This window comes from Oncorhynchus clarkii, chromosome 7, assembly GCF_045791955.1.
Source record: "Oncorhynchus clarkii lewisi isolate Uvic-CL-2024 chromosome 7, UVic_Ocla_1.0, whole genome shotgun sequence".
In the NCBI taxonomy this organism is placed as follows: Eukaryota; Metazoa; Chordata; class Actinopteri; order Salmoniformes; family Salmonidae; genus Oncorhynchus; species Oncorhynchus clarkii.
Genome location: NC_092153.1, coordinates 34,168,198 through 34,182,693, shown reverse-complemented (window position 1 = coordinate 34,182,693; position 14,496 = coordinate 34,168,198). Strand labels below are relative to the sequence as shown.

At 43.5% G+C, this 14,496-nt stretch overlaps 1 protein-coding gene across 1 annotated transcript in view; it reads right to left on the bottom strand.

Annotated features, from left to right (window-relative positions):
- The window catches only part of LOC139414196 (mitogen-activated protein kinase kinase kinase 12-like), an 80,471-nt gene that overhangs the window by 27,446 nt on the left and 38,529 nt on the right, over positions 1-14,496 (bottom strand). The window contains exons 6-7 of the mRNA XM_071162083.1: positions 6,481-6,639; positions 4,619-4,727 (exon numbers count right to left, since the gene is read on the bottom strand). Of these exons, the coding sequence (XP_071018184.1) occupies positions 4,619-4,727; positions 6,481-6,639 (268 nt within the window). The remainder of the gene's footprint in view (positions 1-4,618; positions 4,728-6,480; positions 6,640-14,496) is intronic.

Below are 14,496 nucleotides of genomic sequence, written 5' to 3'. Positions count from 1 at the left end.
ATTATTAGGAAATGGAAGACATACAAGACAACTGATAATCTCCCTCGATCTGGGGCTCCACGCAAGATCTCACCCCGTGGGATCAAAATGATCACAAGAACGGTGAGCAAAAAACCCAGAACCACACGGGGGGACATAGTGAATGACCTGCAGAGAGCTGGGACCAAAGTAACAAAGCCTACCATCAGTAACACACTACGCCGCCAGGGACTCAAATACTGCAATGCTAGACGTGTCCCCCTGCTTAAGCCAGTACATGTCCAGGCCAGTCTGAAGTTTGCTAGAGAGCATTTGGATGATCCAGAAGAAGATTGGGAGAATATCATATGGTCAGATGAAACCAAAATATAACTTTTTGGTAAAAACTCAACTCGTCGTGTTTGGAGGACAAAGAGTGCTGAGTTGCATCCAAAGAACACCATACCTACTGTGAAGCGTGGGGGTGGAAACATCATGCTTTGGGGGTGTTTTTCTGCAAAGGGACCAGGACGACTGATCCGTGTAAAGGAAAGAGTGAATGGGGCCATGTATTGTGAGATTTTGAGTGAAAACCTCCTTTCATCAGCAAGGGCATTGAAGATGGCTGGGTCTTTCAGCATGACAATGATCCCAAACACACCGCCCGGGCAACGAAAGAGTGGCTTCGTAAGAAGCATTTCAAGGTCATCGTTGAAGTGTACCTATGATGAAAATTACAGGTCTCTCTCATCTTTTTAAGTGGGAGAACTTGCACAATGGTGGCTGACTAAATACTTTTTTGCCTCACTGTAAGTTTTGTTGGTCAGAGTGCAGTATTTATTTAGTTAACTTCTTGCTCCTACTTGAGACGCAGATGTCTCAAGTAGACACCTGGAAATGCAAATGCGCTACGCTAAATGCTAAATGTACTCGTTAAAACTCAAACCTTTCTCAAAATTCACATGCAGGGTATTGAATTCAAAGCTACACTCGTTGTGAACCTAGCCAACAAGTCAGATTTTTAAAATGCTTTTCGGCGAAAGCATGAGAAGCTATTATCTGATAGCATGCAACACCCCAAAATGCCTGAATGCGATGTAAACAAAGATATAGCGTAGCCGGCGCTACACAAAACGCAGAAATAAAATATAAAACATTCATTACCTTTGACGAGCTTCTTTCTTGGCACTCCTATATGCCCCATAAACATCACTATTGGGTCTTTTTTTCGTTTAAATCGGTCCATATATACCCAAAATAGCTTTCTATGGAAGCTGTGTCATTCAGAAAAAAACATTGTTTTTAAACGCTGCGTCATTTTTTAAAATTAAAAAAGTCGACGATAAACTTTCACAAAACACTTCGAAATACTTTTGTAATCCAACTTTAGGTATTAGTAAACGTTTATAATCTATCAAAATGATTACAGGGCGATGTATATTCAATAGCTCCTCGTCTGCAAATCAATGGCTGCCAATGTGCACATTCAAAACATCCTGGTGGAGACCGGAAGAAACGGAATCCAGTTAGTTGGATTTTCCAAGAAAAAACTCAATTGAAAATGACGACAATGGCGACATCGTGTGGAATCTGTATGAATTGCATGCAGATCCATAATTAATTTTGTGCCCTTTTAACCTCTTTGATCTCTAGGGGCGCTATTTCATTTTTGGATAAAAAACGTTCCCGTTTTAAGCGCAATATTTTGTCACGAAAAGATGCTCGACTATGCATATTCTTGACAGTTTTTGAAAGAAAACACTCTGAAGTTTCAGAATCTGCAAAGATATTGTCTGTAAGTGCCCCAGAACTCATTCTACAGGCGAAACCAAGATGATGCATCAACCAGGAAATGAGCAGAATTTCTGAAGCTCTGTTTTCCATTGTCTCCTTATATGGCTGTGATTGCGCAAGGAATGAGCCTACACTTTCTGTCGTTCCCCCAAAGTGTTAGCAGCATTGTGACGTATTTGTAGGCATATCATTGGAAGATTGACCATAAGAGACTACATTTTCCAAGTGTCCGCCTGGTGTCCCTGCGTCGAAATTGGAGCGTAAAGCCAGGTGCAATTATTTTTCCATTTGAGAGCAAGGAGAAACCAGGCTTCCACGAAGGATATATCATTGAAGAGATATGTGGAAAAACACCTTGAGGATTGATTCTAAACCACGTTTGCCATGTTTCAGTCGATATTATGGAGTTAATTTGGAAAAAAGTTTGCGTTTTGAGGGCTGAATTTTCGTTTTTTTTTTTTTTTTTTTTTTTTTTTGGTAGCCAAATGTGATGTACAAAACGGAGCTATTTCTAATACACAAAGAATCTTTTTGGAAAAACGGAGCATCTGCTATCTAACTGAGAGTCTCCTCATTGAAAACATCAGAAGTTCTTCAAAGGTAAGTTATTTTATTTGAAGGCTTTACTTGTTTTTGTGATAGTTGCCTGCTAAATGCTAACGCTAATGCTAACGCTAATGCTAACGCTAAATGCTACGCTAGCTAGCTACTGTTACACAAATGATTGTTTTCCTATGGTTGAAAAGCATATTTTGAAAATCTGAGATGACAGTGTTGTTAACAAAAGGCTAAGCTTGAGAGCTAGCATATTTATTTCATTTCATTTGCGATTTTCATGAATAGTTAACGTTGCGTTATGGTAATGAGCTTAGGTCTATAAATAGAATCCCGGATCCGGGTTTGGTCGTCGCAACAGGTTAACAACCCATGAAAGTGACTTATGGAAATTATTTTTAGCTTTCAGAGAGCAGTTTTTCTTGCCTTTTTCAATGAAACACACGATCTGTTATAGTCACAGCCGTGATTTAACCAGTTTTAGAAACTTCAGAGTGTTTTCTATCCACACATACTAATCATATGCATATACTATATTCCTGGCATGAGTAGCAGGACGCTGAAAAGTTGCGCGATTTTTTAACAGAATGTTCGAAAAAGGAAGGGGTAGACTTAATAATTATTAAGTGCCTTCGGAAAATATTCAGACCCATTGACTTGTTCCACATTTTGTTAGGTTGCAGCCTTAATCTAAAATCGATTAAATAGTTTGTTTTCATCAATTTACACACAATAACCCATAACGACAAAGCAAAAACAGTCTTTTAGAAATGTTTGCTAATTTATACAAATCTTTTTTTTTATCACATTTACATAAGTATTCAGATCCTTTCAAGCTCTGTCAGGTTGGACGGGGAGTGTTGCTGCACAGCTATTTTCAGGTCTCTCCAGAGATGTTCGATCGAGTTCAAGTCCAGGCTCTGGCTGAGCCACTCAAGGACATTCAGAGACTTGTCCCGAAGCCACTCCTGCGTTGGTTTGGCTGTGTGCTTAGGGTCGTTGTCCTGTTGGAAGGTGAAACTTCGCCCCAGTCTGAGGTTCTAAGCGCTCTGGAGCAGATTTTCATTTAGGATCTCTACAATTTGCTCCGTTCATCTTTTCCCCGATCCTGACTAGTCTCCCAGGCCCTGACGCTGAAAAACATCCCCACAGCATGATGCTGCCACCACCATGCTTCACCATAGGGATGGTGCCAGGTTTCCTCCAGACGAGACATTTGGCATTCAGCCCAAAAAGTTCAATCTTGGTTTATCAAACCAGAGAATTGTGTTTCTGAGAGTCCTTTAGGTACCTTTTGGCAAACTCCAAGCAGGCTGTCATGTGCCTTTTCCTGAGGAGTGGCTTCAATCTGCCCACTCCACCATAAAGGCCTGATTGGTGGAAAGCTGCAGAGATGGCCATACTTCTGGAAGGCTCTCCCATCTCGACAGAGGAACTCTGGAGCTCTGTCAGAGTGACCATTGGGTTCTTGGTCACCTCCCTGACATAGGCCCTTCTCCCCCGATTGCTCCGTTTGGCTGGGCGGCCAGCTCTAGGAAGAGTCTTAGTGGTTCCAAATCCATTTAAGAATGATGGAGGCCACTGTGTTCTTGGGGACCTTCAATGCTGCAGACACATCTGTGCCTCGACACAATCCTGTCTTGTAGCTCTACAGACAATTCCTTCGACTTCATGTTTTTTTCTCTGAGATGCACTGTCAACTGTGGGACCATATATAGACAGGTGTGTGCCTTTTTTATTTTTACATTTGCAAAAATGTCTAAAAACCTGTTTTCGCTTTGTCATTATGGGGTATATTGTGTAGATTGCTGGGGATTTCAAAATGTTTATCCATTTTAGAGTAAGGTGGTAACAAAATGTGGAACAAGTCAATAGGTCCTGAATACTTTCCGAAGGCACAAAAGTTTGCTAGCAAGTCTTTCACACTGGCTTTAGCCAGGGCCTCTCTGGGCAAGTTCAGGGGGTTGCCTAGCAGCACTTGCCTTTAACAGCTGTCACGACAGCTCAAATGGCTTTGAAAAAATACAATTTCAGCTAATAGGGAGAAGTGTCTAACAAAATAATTATATTATGGAATTCACTAATCATAAACTATTTACATATAATAGAAATGTGGGTACATTTGTGGACAAAATTCAAAATTACTGAACTGTACCATGAAAGTTTAATTTCTAAATGGCCGTCCTGTAGTAATGTTGCCGGCATGCCAATGTCCATTCTAGTGTTTCATTTATTTATGTACCTGATATTGTAAGTACGTCTCTTGTGGGGTTAGGGTTAGAGAGCTGTACTCTGCTGGGCTCTACTTTACCTGAGATTTGAAGTATGTCTCCTGTGGGGTAGACAGCAGGTCAGCTGAAGCGATATCCAGATGTAGGAGGATCTGACGGAAAGAAGGTCTGTTCCTGGGCTTACAGCTCCTGGGAGCAGAAAAAAACAACATTAGAACATGTCTACTTCTACCTTTTAAAGGGTAACTCTCAACCCCAATTTCAGCCTTTGTCCAACCCCTTCAAAAAAATAAAAACGCATTCAGGTGAGAAGTTGTGGGTGGGGAGAATTGCTCATAAATACTAATTTTGGGGGTGGGTAAATGTAGTTATACCTGACCCCAACAATTTCTCACTAGCATACTTACCAGAAGTCCACTGGCATGCTCTGATAATAAAATGGTGTGCATCGCAAGCAAATATGGCTCTGGATAGTTATCTCACCGTGGTAATATGCCAAGTTCCTGACATTAATTGCCACTTGCCAGTTCAAATTCCCCATGCAGTTATTTATTTATTGTGGACTCTGTATTGTTTTGGGAAGAAAAGTGCTATCGTCACTGTGAAAAATGAAGATTAGGGGCTCAATTCAATCCAACCCGCATTGCAGTATTTGCCCAGTAGCTTTTTTTCCAATGGTCAAATTACTCACAGATTTGTCTTGGGTACTGTATAACAACTACTACCACCCATCTCACAGGTATGCTTTCCCTTTCAGAATTAGATGTGTGTGCAGGTAGCTTGCGATTGACCTGTTGGAGACCAAAGACATAGAGGTGCCTCTACATCAGGATTTCAATCGTAGAGTTGAACCGCTGTGGGCAAAAAGAGCTAGATTGACAACTAAAAGACCAAAGGAAGTATGTGAACACCTGCTCGTCGAACATCTCATTCCAAAATGATGGGCATTTAATATGGAGTTGGTCCCCCCTTTGCTGCTATAACAGCCTCCACTCTTCTGGGAAGGCTTTCCACTAGATGTTGAAACATTGCTGCAGGGACTTGCATTCAGCCACAAGAGCATTTGTGAGGTTGGGCACTGATGTTGGGTGATTAGGCCTGGCTCGCAGTTGGCGTTCCAATTCATCCCAAGGTCAGGGCTCCGTGCAGGCGCCAAGTTCTTCCACACCAATCTCGACAAACCATTTCTATATGGACCTCGCTTGGTGCACAAGGGCATTGTCATGCTTAAACAGGAAAGGGCCTTCCCCAAACTGTTGCCAAAAAGTTGGAAGCTCAGAATCATCTAGAATGTCATTGCATGCTGTAGTGTTAAGATTTTCCATTACTGGAACTAAGGGGCCTAGCCCGAACCATGAAAAACAGCCCCAGGCCATTATTTTTCCTCCACCAAACTTTACAGTTGGCACTTTGCATTGGCGAAGGTAGCGTTCTCCTGGAATCCACCAAACCCAGATTCGCCGGACTGCCAGATGGCGTGTTTCATCACTCCAGAGAACACGTTTCCACTGCTCCAGTGTCCAATGAGTTTTACACCACTCCACTCCACTTGGCCTTGTGCATGGTGATCTTAGGCTTGTGTGCGGCTGCTCTGCCATATAAACCCATTTCATGAAGCTCCCGACGAACAGGTATTGTGCTGACGTTGCTTCCACAGGCAGTTTGGAACTCGGTAGTGAGTGTTGCAACCGAGGACAGATGTCTATGTGCTACGTGTTTCAGCACTCGACGGTCCCGTTCTGTGAGCTTGTGTGGCCTACCACTTAACTTAAAACGTTTTTTTTTCATGAAAGCTACTCTTGTAGCTCTTGTTTATCTCCTCCTCAGTTACAGGCATGTTTATGGCCTTTCCTCCACGACTCCCTCCCTTCATCCATCTCTCCATTTCTCTACCTCCCACCCCTTTCCCCCTCCCTTCCTCTCTCCCATTCCTCTATCTCACCAGCACTGTCGCAGCAGTATTTTGAATCCATCTGGGCAGCTCTCTGGGACGGGCAGGTTCAAGCTGTTGTTGCCCACTCCCCAGATGATGGCCGAGGAGTCCACGTCTTTATACGGCACCTCTCCTGTTAGCATCTCCCACAGTACCACACCAAACGACCTAGAGTGAAAGAGAGAGACATCTATGAGCTCCAACTAATCTTTAAGACTATCCTTTCCATACCACCCTGCATCCTACAGCTGGCCTGCCTCTAAAGCTAAGCAGGGTTGGTCCTGGTCAGTCCCTGGATGGGAGACCAGATGCTGCTGGCAGATGATGCTTCCCTCTAGTCTAAGGAGATCCCAGGATAGTGAAGGGGATATTGCCCTGCCTAGGGTGTCATCTTTCAGATGAGATGTTATAAGGGTGTCCTGTGGTTTTAAAAAAATCTCATGGCACTTATCGTAAGAGTAATGTTCTAAACCTTGGTTTCCTAGCCAAATTCCCAATCTGGTCCCTTTCAATCATGACTACCAAATCATCCCCCTGATTCCAAATTGGCATATATCACACCTCATTTCTCCACCATGACAGCTGATGTGGGGAGAGTGTTCTTAAGCAAAATGGTTTCCATGCATCCCCCTAAGTGGCTGTTACACATTGGTCATGGAAGAGGTAAGTTTGCCACCTTACTATGTAAAGCACTTTTAGCACCTACTGTAGGAGGAAAGGCACTATATAAATGCAATAAATGATTATACAATAAAGACTGAAATCACTCTAGTACACAAGTTTTATAAGACATCAAATTCCTACCCCACTTGTGTTTGTTTTTCAGCCTCTTATGTACCCACCATACTTTTTCCAATGTTGTTTTCATCTCTGAACAAACACACAATGAACACAACACTGTGTACATGTTTGTTTGAGTAGTAAAGGGGTTAGTCAGACAGCCTGTGTTTATGTGTGTACTGTGCTCCCCTGGCCGACGATGCAGGTCACCACCACTCATGAGGACTGTGAGCTCTCGTTCTCCGTGGCCAACGCGAGTAGGAAACCCTCGCAAGGCTGCCGGCCCAGACGACATCCCAAGCCGTGTTCTCAGAGCATGTGCAGACCCGTTCAATCTCTCCTTATCCCAGTCTGCTGTCCCAATTGCTTCAAGATGTCCACCATTGTTCCTGTACCCAAGAAAGCGAAGGTTACTAAACTAGCACTCACTTCTGTCATCATGAAGTTCTTTGAAAGGCTAGTTAAGGATCATATCACCTCCACCTTACCCGGCACCCTAGACCCACTACAATTTGCATACCATCCCAACAGATCCATGGATGACACATTCGCCATCACACTGCACACTGCCCTATCCCATCTGGACAAGAAGAATACCAATGTAAGAATGCTGTGTATCAACTACAGCTCAGCCCTCAACACCATATTGCCCTCCAAGATCATCACTAAGCTCTGGGCCCTAGGTCTGAACCCCACCCTGTGTAACTGGGTCCTGGACTTCCTGACTGGCTGACCCCAGGTGTTGAAAGTAGGCTGATCCTCACAAGGGTGCATGCTGGGCCTCCTCCTACACTCCCTGTTCACCCATGACTACGTGGCCACGTACGTCTCCAACTCAATCATCAGATGACGCAACAGTGGTAGACCTGATTACCAACAACGATGAGACAGCCTACAGGGAGGAGGTGAGAGCCTTGGCGGAGTGGTGACAGGAAAATATCTCTCCCTCAATGTCAACTAAATGAAGAAGCTGACCGTGGACTTCAGGAGACAGCAGAGGGAGTACGCCCCACGTCCACATTGACGCGGTCGTAGTGGAGAGTGTGAAGACAATGTGGTGAAGAAGGCGCTTACAGCGGCTCTTCAACCTCAGGAGGCTGAGATCGCTAAGATCCTCACAAACTTCTACAGATGCACCATTGAGAGCATCCTGTCAGACTGTATCACCGCCTGGTACGGCCTCTGGAGAGCCCTGCGGTTGCAGGCGGTGCAGTCAGCCCAATGCATCACCGGGGGCACACCGATGGTCCTCCAAGACAGCTACAGCACCCGGTGTCAAAGGTAGGCCAAGAAGATTGTTGGAGCCAAATTCTCCTTTTCTTTATTTGTGCTATAGTTATTGTTTTGCTCAATTTATAAAAAATATATTATTGAATAAGTATAAGTATAAATATTTTATTATGAATTATGGAGAATGGTTGTAGAACTCATGTGTTTCTATTATGATTATCACGGGTACTTAAAAGCATTATAGAGCCTTTCCTGGACACACCCCTTTTTTCCCATGTTCCCCTTCCTTTTACCTATTTAGTTTTTTTGCAGTATGGGTCTACTAGGCCTCAGGTATTGGCGGTACCTTCCCATTTTATTGACCGCTACACTACAACTTCCAACTAAGACATCTCCTACGAGTCTATCTTTCGTTTACAGTTTAAATCTGATCGCTTTGACTTTGTTCATCGATGGAATATAGCCTATGAAATGGAAAATAAATGTTTGTTTTTACACTATTTGGGCTTTGGATTCCCTGTTCTGTGGTTACTTTGGAAGCGCATCTGACTACGACATCACATACAGTACCTGTGGCCTCAAGGCAAGTTTGGCCTTATATAAGATCATCAAGGACCTCAGCGACACGAGCCATGGCCTGCTCCCCCCGCTACAATCTAGAAGGCGGAGACAGTAGAGGTGCATCAAAGCTGGGACAGAGAGACTAAAAAACAGCTTCTATCTCCAGGCCATCAGACTTTTAAATTGTCACCACTAGCTGGCCTCCACCCAGTACCCTGCCCTGAACTTAGCCACTGTTACTAGCCAGCTACCACCCGGTACTCTACCCTGTACCTTGGAGACTGCAGCCCTATATACATAGTCATTGAACACTGGTCACTTTGATAATGTTTACAAACTGTTTTACCCACTTTGTTTGTATATATTGTATTCTAGTCAAGGTTAGCTTCCGTCCTCCTCTGGATACATTGACTTCAATACAAAACCTAGGAGGCTCGTAGGCCTCAGCCCCTTCCATAGATATATATGATAATTATGACCACTTCAACCAAACAATTATTTTGCAGTAAGAACTGACATGTTGTCCATCCAAACATAGAATTAGGATCAGAGAATGAACCTAGTGTGTTGTATTGGGATTGTGCCACAGAGCATTTATGGGGGTTCTGTGGGTTGAGAAACTTGGTGACATTGTTGGACAGAGATTAAGATCAACTCTATAAGGCCATAATTAAACAATAGAATGCTCATCCATAAGCGGTGCTCCTAGTGGCCGGGGACTTTAATGCAGGCAAACTTAAATCCGTTTTACCTCATTCCTACTAGCATGTCACATGAGCGGAAAAAAACTCTAGACCACCTTTTCTCCACACACAGAGATGCATACAAAGCTCTCCCCGTCCCCCATTTGGTCCTGATTCCTGCTTACAAGCAAAAACTAAAGCAGGAACCTCAAGTGACTCGCTCAATACCGAAGTGGTCAGATGACACGGATGCTAAGGACTGTTTTCCTAGCACAGACTATAATATTTTCCTGGATTCATCCAATGGCATTGAGGAGTATACCACCTCAGCCATCAGCTTCATCAATAAGTGCATCGATGACGCCGTCCTCAGTGATTTTACGTACATATCCCAACCAGAAGCCATGGATTACAGGCAACATCCGCATTGAGCTAAAGACTAGAGCTGCCAATTTCAAGGAGCGGGACACTAATCGCGCTATGCCCTCATACGAACCATCAAACAAGCACAGCGTCAATTCAGGATTAAGATTGAATCCTACTACACCGGCTAGGATGCTCGGCAGATGTGGCCGAGCTTGAAAACTATTACGGACTACAAAGGGAAACCCAGACCCAAGCTGCCTTGTGACGTGAGCCTACCAGACGAGCTAAATGTCTTTTATGCTCGCTTCGAGATAAGCAACACTGGAGCATGCATGAGAGCACCAGCTGTTTTGGACGACTGTGTGATAACGCTCTCGGTAGCCAATGTGAGCACGAACTTTAAACAGGTTAACATTCACAAAGCCACAGGGCCAGACTGATTACCAGGACGTGAACTCAAAGCATGCGCGGACCAACTGACAAGTGTCTTCACTGACATTTTCAACCTCTCCCTGACCGAGTCTGTAATACCTACATGTTTCAAGCAGACCACCCATAGTCCCTGTGCCCAAGGAAGCGAAGGTAACCTGCCTAAATGATTACCGCCCCGTAGCACTCACATTGGTAGCCATGAAGTGCTTGGAAAGGCTGGTCATGGCTCATATCAACAGCATCCTCCCGGATACCCTGGACCTACTCCAATTCACATACCGCCCCAACAGATCCACAGATGATGCAATCTCAGTTGCACTCCACACTGCCCTTTCCCACCTGGACAAAGGGAACACCTATGTAAGTAAGAATGCTGTTCATTGACTACAGCTCAAGGTTCAACACCATAGTGCCCACAAAGCTCATCACTAAGCTAAGGACCATGGGACTAAACACCTCCCTCTGCATCTGGATCCTGGACTTCCTGATGGGGCGCCCCCAGCTGGTAAGGGTAGGCACCAACACGTCTGCAACGCTGATCCTCAATACTGGGGCCCTTTGGGGGTGTGTACATAGTCCCCTCTTGTACTCCCTGTTCACAACTCCAACACAATCATTAAGTTTTCTGATGACACAACAGTGGTAGGCCTGATCACCGAAAATGATGAGACAGCCAATAGGGAGGAGGTCAGAGACCTGGCAGTGTGGTGCCAGGACAATGACCTTTCCCTCAATGTGAGCAAGACAAAGGAGCTGATCAGACTACAGGAAAAGGTGGGCCGAACAGGCCCCCATTAACACAGACGGGGCTGTAGTGGAGCAGGTTGAGAGCTTCAAGTTCCTTGGTGTCCACATCACCAACAAACTATCATGGTCCAAGCACACAAAGACAGTCATGAAGAGGGCACGACAACACCTTTTCCCCCTCAGGAAAATGAAAAGATTTGGCATGGGTCCCCAGATCCTCAAAAAGTTCTACAGCTGCACCATCGAGAGCATCCTGACCGGTTGCTTCACCGCCTGGTATGGCAACTGCTCAGCATCTGACTGTAAGGTGCTACAGAGGGTAGTGAGTATGGCCAAGTACATCACTGGGGCCAAGCTTCCTACCATCCAGGGCGTATATAATAGGCGGTGTCAGAGGAAAGGTGGAGGCAGAGACTGTTTTCTCTGCTACCGCACGGCAAGTGGTACCGGAGCACCAAGTCCAGGACTAAAAGGCTCCTTAACAGCTTCTACCCAGGGGCTGAACCAGAGTGCCACCCCAAAATTCCGGGTGCCACCCCAAAATGTAATTCGCTACTGGCAGTTTGATGCTGATTGACATCTCATTTCAACTCTTGTTGAAAGAAGCATTTATTTTGATGTTTGGCGGCAGATTTTTCAAATCGAGGACGAGGAAGAGAGAATATTAACTTTGGTTGCGAGATACATAAGAAAAAGAAGAACATACAGAAGGAGAAGAGGGAATATTTCCACAGCTCCACAAGCTCTTTTTGTGATTAGCGAAAGCATCATATTTTTAAGGTAAGTTTTAAGGTTTATCAACGGGTTTAGGTTTCCTGAACAACGCTGTGTAAGTTAACGTTAGACCTTTGGCTACATTTAAAAAGATATATACTGTATATATTTCACCTTTATTTAACCAGGTAGGTCAGTTGAGAACAAGTTCTCATTTACAACTGCGACATGGCCAAGATAGAGCAAAGAAGTGCGACACAAACAACAGAGTTACACATGGAATAAACAAACATACAGTCAATTTTTTTATTTTTTTTATTTCACCTTTATTTAACCAGGTAGGCAAGTTGAGAACAAGTTCTCATTTACAATTGCGACCTGGCCAAGATAAAGCAAAGCAGTTCGACACATACAACGACACAGAGTTACACATGGAGTCAAACAGACATACAGTCTAAACAAGTCTATATACAATCTGAGCAAATGAGGTGAGATAAGGGAGGTAAAGGCAAAAAAAGGCCATGGTGGCAAAGTAAATACAATATAGCAAGTAAAACACTGGAATGGTAGATTTGCAATGGAAGAATGTGCATGCAAAGGGGGTGCAAAGGAGCAAAATAAATAAATAATTGAAATACAGTAGGGAAAGAGGTAGTTGTTTGGGCTAAATTATAGGTGGGCTATGTACAGGTGCAGTAATCTGTGAGCTGCTCTGACAGTTGGTGCTTAAAGCTAGTGAGGGAGATAAGTGTTTCCAGTTTCAGAGATTTTTGTAGTTCGTTCCAGTCATTGGCAGCAGAGAACTGGAAGGAGAGGTGGCCAAAGAAAGAATTGGTTTTGGGGGTGACTAGAGAGATATACCTGCTAGAGCGTGTGCTACAGGTGGGAGATGCTATGGTGACCAGCGAGCTGAGATAAGGGGGGACTTTACCTAGCAGGGTCTTGTAGATGACATGGAGCCAGTGGGTTTGGCGACGAGTATGAAGCGACCTGTACGAGAGCGTACAGGTCGCAATGGTGGGTAGTATATGGGGCTTTGGTGACAAAACGGATTGCACTGTGATAGACTGCATCCAATTTGTTGAGTAGGGTATTGGAGGCTATTTTGTAAATGACATCGTCAAAGTCGAGGATTGGTAGGATGGTCAGTTTTACAAGGGTATGTTTGGCAGCATGAGTGAAGGATGCTTTGTTGCGAAATAGGAAGCCAATTCTAGATTTAACTTTGGATTGGAGATATTTGATATGGGTCTCGTAGGAGAGTTTACAGTCTAACCAGACACCTAAGTATTTGTAGTTGTCCACGTATTCTAAGTCAGAGACGTCCAGAGTAGTTATGTTGGACAGGCGGGTAGGTGCAGGTAGCGATCGGTTGAAGAGCAATAACACAATAGAAAAGTCTATATACAGTGTGTGCAAATGTAGTAAGATTAGGGAGGTAAGGCAATAAATAGGCCATAGTGGCGAAATAATTACAATTTAGCAATTAAATACTGGAGTGATATATGTGCAGAAGATGAATGTGCAAGTAGAGATTAGAGGTCGCCCGATTAATCAGAATGGCCGATTAATTAGGGCCAATTTCATGTTTTCATAGCAATCGGAAATCGGTATTTTTGGACATACTGATTTGGCCAATGTTTTTATTTTATTTTTTTACACCTTTATTTAACTAGGCAAGTAAGTTAAGAACACATTCTTAATTTCAATGACGGCCTAGGAACGGTGGGTTAACTGCCTTGTTCAGGGGCAGAATGACAGATTTTTACCTTGCCAGCTCGGGGATTCAATCTTGCAACCTTACAGTTAACTAGTCCAACGCTCCAACCACCTGATTACATTGCACTCCACGAGGAGGTTGCCTGTTACGCGAATGCAGTAAGAAGCAAAGTTAAGTTGCTAGCTATCATTAAACGTATCTTATAAAAAAAACAATCAATCAATCATAATCACTAGTTAACTACACATGGTTGATGATATTACTAGTTTATCTAGCGTGTCCTGCGTTGCATATAATCGATGTGGTGCGTATTCTCGAAAAAGGACTGTCTTGCTCCAATGTGTACCTAACCATAAACATCAATGCCTTTCTTAAAATCAATACACAGAAGTATATATTTTTTTAAACCTGCATATTTAGTTAATATTGCCTGCTAACATGAATTTCTTTTAACTAGGGAAATTGTGTCACTTCTCTTGCGTTCTGTACAACAGAGTCAGGGTATAATGCAGCAGTTTGGGCCGCCTGGCTCGTTGCGAACTGTGTGAAGACTATTTGTTCCTAACAAAGTGTTAAGGGAATTTTTATCAATAATGACTAATTATGTATACATTTCAATCAGGATTGACTAATCAGAATACTATTATGTTACTGTATATGTATGAATTTTCTTTTTAATCCTAGTACTGAATATAATGTGTGTAAATATAATTAAGAATTAGAACAATGACTGTCTGTTCCTTGGTAGAAATTAATTAACTATATCGCCAGACTGGCTAGAATAATTATCTA